Consider the following 8,181-nt stretch of genomic DNA (forward strand, 5'->3'; position numbering starts at 1 on the left):
GCCCCTTTAAAGTTAGAATAAAAAAGCGCAATGCTGTGATGCGCAGAGAAGGCGACCAGATTCCGTTTTTTTTAATGCATGTCAATGGAGGAGAGGCTTCAGTACGCTGAATAAACTGCTTTTGTTGCTTATCATTTAATGAATCGACAGCCTATTGGATAACCTTCTACATGTTTGCTCGTAAACATGCCTTTCGGATTGAGTTTACACTGAAAATAAATATTGTTTTATAAGAGAAGTCACAGAGGTATGATTCAGTTTAAGGCACTTCTCATGCATTTCTTCCATATCCGCAAACAGTGATTGACTGTCACACAATTCAGTGGCTGGTCATGTGACACCGACAACTCGGGTGATGGTTAAAAAAACTAATATGATGATTTGCTGCTCAAGAAACATTTATGATTATTATCAATGTTGAAAACAGTCATGCTGCTTTTTTTTGTAACTGTGACTAATCTTTTGTAACATTATAAACTGTAAATTTTCATCAATTTAATGCATGCTTGCATTACTACATTGCATTACATACTATAAAAATATTAATAAATATATTTAAAATATCAGTAAAACCAATAATGAGGAAATTGTTTTTGCTTTTCCTCATTTTAAATCACTTTATATAAAAGCATCAGAATAAAGGTAAAATAAATGTAAAATTCATAATACTCACCTCATCTAATCGATGTCTGTTCATATCAATGTGCCGTTCAAACAGTCTCTTCAGTACCCTATAAAGGAGCGTTAGACTGATCAGAACCAAAAAGTGACACAAAAAATGCCTTGCAATTTGCCTCCACACATTAAAACGATCTCACACACCTGTCAGAGTAAAGGCCTTGAGTTAGGATCTCATTCGTCACGTCTGTAATGAACTCCAGGTACATCAATTCTTCCTCTCTGCCGAAAAGAACAAGTTCAGAAAGTCCACAGAGTGACACAGGAACATGAATAAACTGACAATACAATTGATTGTTATAATTGTATTCTTGTATTGTATCAAAAAACAAAATCAAGACTTTGTCAAAGAGCATTATAGGTCCCCTTTAACAATATTAAGTGGGATATTAGCTGTTTAAATGCCACATTAGTGAAATATTTCATGTATTTCAGCAGTCTAATACATGACACTCACTCTGCTGAAACTTTTCTCATTATGGGGGATCTCATGCCTTCTGGTGAAACCCTGAAACAAAAGAAAATAGACTTTTCTCTTATGTATCATTGTGTAAAAATGCAAACGAAAAGCCAGCAAATATATAACTAACTTCATCTGTCCCATACTGTTTTGGTGAGCTCATTACATTTTTTGGTAGCAAAAGTGTACCGACTGCACACATATCTATATATATGTATATATATGTGTGTAAATATTATAAAAACGTGGCATTTGTGTTATATACAGAATCTTTTACCTGGAAGATGAGAGAAGAAAATCACTGTCCTTAAACCTGTTCGTCTTGCCATGATGTCTAAATGATTCTTCATCCGACCACTCGTGATCAAGAGCAAATGTCTGCAAAAGGACAAAAATAAGCAAACAAGACGCCATTGTGTTTATATTTGAGCTTTTGTTTGTTTAGATTTAAGCTCACTCTGGACATTAATCAAAAAACTTCATCAGGTGCATTCTGGGATGCTTTTAAACACAAACTGAAGGGGGAACATTTAGGATGATGTTTTTCAACCACTATCCATGTCAACTTAAATAAAAGATGGACGGATGGATGAAAAGGTGTGTGAGATGGATGGATGGATGAAAAGGTGTCTGAGATGGATGGATGGATGGATGGATGGATGAAAAGGTGTGTGTGAGATGGATGGATGGATGAAAAGGTGTCTGAGATGGATGGATGGATGGATGGATGGATGGATGGGTGAAAAGGTGTGTGTGTGAGATGGATGGATGGATGAAAAGGTGTGTGAGATGGATGGATGGATGGATGGATGAAAAGGTGTGTGTGAGATGGATGGATGGATGAAAAGGTGTGTGTGAGATGGATGGATGGATGAAAAGGTGTGTGTGAGATGGATGGATGGATGAAAAGGTGTGTGAGATGGATGGATGGATGAAAAGGTGTGTGAGATGGATGGATGGATGAAAAGGTGTGTGAGATGGATGGATGGATGAAAAGGTGTGTGAGATGGATGGATGGATGAAAAGATGTGTGGGATGGATGGATGGATGGATGAAAAGATGTGTGAGATGGATGGATGGATGGATGAAAAGGTGTCTGAGATGGATGGATGGATGGATGAAAAGGTGTGTGAGATGGATGGATGGATAGATGGATGGATGAAAAGGTATGTGTGAGATGGATGGATGGATGAAAAGGTGTGTGTGAGATGGATGGATGGATGAAAAGGTGTGTGTGAGATGGATGGATGGATGAAAAGGTGTGTGAGATGGATGATGGATGGATGGATGGATGATGGATGAAAAGGTGTGTGTGAGATGGATGGATGGATGAAAAGGTGTGTGTGAGATGGATGATGGATGGATGGATGGATGATGGATGAAAAGGTGTGTTGGATGGATGGATGATGGATGAAAAGGTGTGTGTGAGATGGATGGATGGATGAAAAGGTGTGTGTGAGATGGATGGATGGATGAAAAGGTGTGTGAGATGGATGATGGATGGATGGATGGATGATGGATGAAAAGGTGTGTTGGATGGATGGATGAAAAGGTGTGTGAGATGGATGGATGGATGAAAAGGTGTGTGAGATGGATGGATGGATGGATGGATGAAAAGGTGTGTGAGATGGATGATGGATGGATGGATGGATGATGGATGAAAAGGTGTGTTGGATGGATGGATGAAAAGGTGTGTGAGATGGATGGATGGATGAAAAGGTGTGTGAGATGGATGGATGGATGAAAAGGTGTGTGAGATGGATGGATGGATGGACGGACGGACGGACGGATGAAAAGGTGTGTGAGATGGATGGACGGATGAAAAGGTGTGTGAGATGTATGGATGAAAAGGTGTGTGAGATGTTTGTATGGATGGATGATGGATGGTTGGATGAAAAGTTGTGTGAGATGGATGGATAAAAAGGTGTGTGAGATGGACGGATGGATGGATGGATGGATGGATGGATGGATGGATGGATGGATGGATGGATGGATGGATGAAAAGGTGTGTGAGATGGACGGATGAAAAGTGTGTGAGATGTATGGATGAAAAGGTGTGTGAGATGTTTGTATGGATGGATGATGGATGGTTGGATGAAAAGGTGTGTGATATGGATGGATAAAAAGGTGTGTGAGATGGACGGATGGATGGATGGATGGATGGATGGATGGATGGATGAAAAGGTGTGTGAGATGGACGGATGAAAAGTGTGTGAGATGTATGGATGAAAAGGTGTGTGAGATGGATGGACGGATGAAAAGGTGTGTGAGATGTATGGATGAAAAGGTGTGTGAGATGTATGGATGGATGGATGATGGATGGTTGGATGAAAAGGTGTGTGAGATGGATGGATGGATGGATGAAAAGGTGTGTGAGATGGATGGATGGATGTATATAGTTGATAGTTGTGTACAAAATGAGCAATAAATGTCAATCAGAAAGTAAATTCTGATGTTTTGCCAAACGTCCCACAAGTTTCCTTCAGACTTGCCTGGAGCGACTGGAGCTGTGGAGAAAAGCCTCGTTTGGACCGTGTGCTGCAGACAACAGAACAAACACTGTTATACCATCAGATGGGCATTTAAAATCTCACATAACAGCTCTTTCAGTGTCAGTGATCACACCTCCGGTGGCGCATCTCCTGTCCAATGACAGAGGCCGGTTTCTCCTCTTCCACTTTCCTCCGTGGAGGAGTGTAGTATCGATACTGTACCAGTGTGGACTGGTGGTGTGATTTCAGCGTTCTCGGAGTGAAGGGCTTCTCCGGAGTGAAGCGATGAGAGTGTTTCAGCAGGACGTCACCGCTGTAGGTCTTCTGTGTGGGATCCTGAAAGCTTTTAAACCCTCTCTGACTGGCAGACGTGGCACAGGACGGGCCTGCGTCCCGCCACTCAGGGTTTGGGCTTCGGGAACTCAACTCGGAGGCAGATCGGAAGTGGTTCGCAGGGGTTCCAGATGTTTGGGATGGATATACAATTTGTTTGGAATGAAACGAGGTGCTGATCCTGGGCGATGACATCAGCGATTGGTCCAGGTAATGATAGGCACTATCGCCACCCTGAACGGACGGTCTGCTCTGGAAACAAAGAGGAAACTACAGTTGTGAACGCAGTTTCTGACAAGCAACGTGATATAATGAAGCACAGGACGTTAACTTACGTTCTTAGAAGAACAGGAGGTTCTTGAGTTTATCCTAGTGCTCCTCTGGGAATCAGATCTTCTCGACTGACTTCGAGCGTCTTTCCTTAACTGCTCACGCCGCTTCTGATCAACATCTACAAAGGTAAATAATAATTGAAAAAAATTATAAAGAAAAATGTAATGAATAAGATACTAGTATAGTCATTTATATCTGGTAAAACAAAATGTTAAATATACTTTATTTAATATATTACATTAAATATTTTATTTAATACATTATATGTGTATATATATATATATATATATATATGTGTATATATATATATATATATATATATATGTATATATCTATGTATATATCTATCTATATATATCTATATATATATCAACACACATATTATATAAACACAAACTTTCATGTTAGATGCGATTAATTGATGTGACAACCCTAATATATGTGTGTGTGTTTGTCTGTATACACACACACATATATATTTATTGCTGTCAAATCGATTAAAAAACACGTACAACATGTAAACCAAAACATAAAAGTTTTTTTTTTAATAACATTTTATTTATATTTATTATGTGTGTGTGTGTGTGTGTGTATACACAGACGTACGCGCACACACAAATAATATATATATAAATAAAATTTTATATAAAAAAAAAACTTTTATGTTCTGGATCGATTTGACAGCAATAATATGTATGTATATATATATATATATATATATATATATATATAGATATATATATATATATATATATAGATAGATAGATAGATATAGATATGTGTGTGTGTGTATATACTGTATATGTATATGTGTATATATATATGTATATGTATATATATATATGTATATATATATATATATGTATATACATATATATGTATATACGTATATATGTATATATATATATAATATATATATATATATATATATGTATGTATATATACTGTATATATGTGTATATATATATATATATATATATATATATATATACATACACACAGTGCTATGTATAAGTTTAGACACCCATACTAAAGCTGACTAAAAAGGCATGGTTTTATTTCAGTTAGCCTAATAGCTGGTTTGATTTGCATTGAGAGATGATCTTATGGAAAGTACCCCATGCCAATCTCTAGGTATGGTGAAGGCTATGTGATGATGTGGGGCTATTTTAATTCCAAAGGCCAAGGGAACTTTATCAGGATGCATAGTATCCTAAAAAAAAAGTAAAAAAATACTTAAAAATAAAAATCTGCCTGCCTCTATGGGAATTTAACATAGGGGTGTCCAAACTTATGCACCCTGTATTTTAAGGAAGAACATTTATTTATTTACGATACATTATTCATTCACAGGGTTTCTGCACATTTTTTAAAGTCAAATTTAAGACTTTTTAAGACCTTTTTAAGACCCGAAGAAATCAAAATTAATACCATGCATTAGGGGTGTGTAATATTGACAAAATATGTCTCGATCGATATTTTCAAAGTTTTGAGGGTAATAATTAGATAATAGTAACAAAAATTAACATTTTTTATTAAGGGGTAATATTTGCCATCTTAAATTGATTTCCAGTGGCATTTTCATCTCTATATTGGCATTTGTAGATGTATGCATCACCTTTTATGTCAAATTCTAACATTTAAATTAAATTATATTAGAATAATTACACAATACCACTGTTACCAGTCAAATTAAATCATTAAATCAAAATCCACCTTTGCAGTGCAGAGGTGACACAGTGGCGGCATCAGATCTGGCATTAATATATTTACACTGCATTTACAATTGCATAAATAAAGCTATGAGATTGTTAAATATGAACTGTGATTTCTAATTTTAACATTCTAATTAAAAAGTACTCTAAATGTGAAACTAAAGCTGCCAGTAGGTGGCGGCAAGTCACTGTTTTAATAAGTGAGTTGAGGGAGTCATTCATTCAACCAATTCGTTCAAACGGCTGATTCATTCGGGAAGCAAGTGACTGTTCATTGAATCATTAAATTGATTCGTTCAAAACGCGGATTCCAGTCAAAAACTCATCGCTGTCTGTTGCATTGAGGCTCTGCTATGGCTTCAATTTGAAATTCTCGTCAGCGAAATAAAGGGGAAACAAACAATATTGACAATAGGCTACTGTTTATAAAATTTAAATCACAATGTTAATTTATTGTTAATTACTGTTATATAAATAAATAATCACATTTGCAATTGTGCACGGGAAAACGGAAGTCTTGCTGATGTGATATTGTAGGTCTATGATAACAACATGATATGAGACAAAAACTCATGGGAACATATAGCCTACCTAACGTTATAACTGCACTCATCACGCAGTGAGTACGAGACCAAAGCGATGTCAGCTCGCAGTACATCGTTAAAACAATGATTACAATATCATAATAATAGACAATACACATCGCACACCACTACGAACATAAAGACTGAACTTAGAACTAAACTGACGTTTACCAACTCACTTCTCATTCTCTCCTCCTGTTTCGCGCGTGCAGGTCTGCAGGAGATGGACGTAACGCTGCCGCGAATGACGCGAAATGTCACGTGAACCACAAAGAAAGAATAATAAATAAAAAAAGTACGCTAATTAGATGGTTCTAATTTAGAAAATATTTAGATATGTTTAAGTCAAATTGCCATCTAAAATTTAAGACCTTTCATAAGTAAAAATAAGACTTTTTAAGACTTTTAAAGGCCTTAAATTTTAAAAATCTAATTTAAGACTTTTTAAGACTTTTTAAGGATCCGCGGACACCCTGCATTCACAAAGAAAATTGGTGTCCTTATAGGTTGGATTTTTCCTAATTTTTTAAATTAAGGCATTAAGTTCAGTTTCCAAAAGATGATTTTTTATTCCTCTTTTTAGTCAACTTTAGCATGGGTGTCTAAACTTATGCATAGCACTGTATATATATAATTTATTTACTTTATTATTTAAAAGTAGATTGGTAATATGGGACTTTCTCTTACATTTGACATTGCTATGCAAGCTTTTAGGCACTGAACAGTCCACAGCAGCTGAAAGAAAACAAAGAAAGTGGTATATAAAGCATATAAAAGAAGACAGGAATAAAGCATAAAGGAAAACTCCCAAAAACAAAACATTTTCCACTAGCCATTGCCTTTATGATAAATATGTAAAAACTATAAACTTGACATCCTTGCATGTATTTGAATTAGAAACTTACCTTTGGCTGAATACAGCTTTCTGTAATGTGAAACCATGTGGTCTTTAATCATGTACTGATCCATCAGTTTGCCAGATGAACCAAAACAGAACCCTAAAAGATGAACATTTGAGTTATTACTTTATACATTATACCCCTAACATTAGATTGTTTACTAGTACAATCACAATCAGAAAACAACAAATCAAATGGTCTCAGATGGCATTGCTACTTTGATTTTACCATGGTAACGTTACATCTAAAACACTTATATAATATTAACGCAATATCATGTCCAAATACATGGCATTACAGTAAAAACCACGGTAACTTTTTTTTGTATAGTGCTTCTTTATTGCGTTTCGACATGCTATAAACATAAATAAAGAGTTTATAAGCGTCTGTGTTTGGCCAGATAATTATATTTTACTAGGCTAATTATCATTTACCGTTACCTGGTTTAGTGTCCATGATGAAAAACTCTGGCTGGAGTCTCATACTCAAAACAGTCGTTTTTTACCGGAAATCATCACGTTAAACGTTCATATGAACGCATGAGGTAATACAGACAAATCATAAATACTCCATACACTTATTTTCACAGTTATCATCTTTCACAGCTGTTTTGCTAGCTGCTAACTGCCAGCTAATCTGTCCTCGCTACCGTGAAGCTTCCCCGTCGCCATGTTGGTTGCTATGCGC

The 8,181-nt window shown here is 36.1% G+C and overlaps 1 protein-coding gene across 2 annotated transcripts in view; it reads right to left on the reverse strand.

The window, feature by feature from the left end:
* Positions 1–8,181, reverse strand: part of spata7 (spermatogenesis associated 7) — a 10,120-nt gene extending 1,939 nt beyond the window's left edge. The window contains exons 1-10 of one of the 2 annotated variants that reach the window (XM_081347884.1): positions 7,935–8,181; positions 7,501–7,593; positions 7,283–7,330; positions 4,299–4,414; positions 3,764–4,215; positions 3,631–3,676; positions 1,416–1,516; positions 1,136–1,186; positions 823–900; positions 674–731 (exon numbers count right to left, since the gene is read on the reverse strand). In XM_081347884.1, the coding sequence (XP_081204010.1) occupies positions 674–731; positions 823–900; positions 1,136–1,186; positions 1,416–1,516; positions 3,631–3,676; positions 3,764–4,215; positions 4,299–4,414; positions 7,283–7,330; positions 7,501–7,593; positions 7,935–7,977 (1,086 nt within the window). In that variant the 5' untranslated portion in view covers positions 7,978–8,181. Of the gene's footprint in view, positions 1–673; positions 732–822; positions 901–1,135; positions 1,187–1,415; positions 1,517–3,630; positions 3,677–3,763; positions 4,216–4,298; positions 4,415–6,774; positions 6,836–7,282; positions 7,331–7,500; positions 7,594–7,934 lie in introns of those variants that run through there. The other variant, XM_081347885.1, reaches the window with a different exon arrangement.

This window comes from Scardinius erythrophthalmus (assembly GCF_964197995.2).
Source record: "Scardinius erythrophthalmus genome assembly, chromosome: 19".
NCBI lineage: Eukaryota > Metazoa > Chordata > Actinopteri > Cypriniformes > Leuciscidae > Scardinius > Scardinius erythrophthalmus.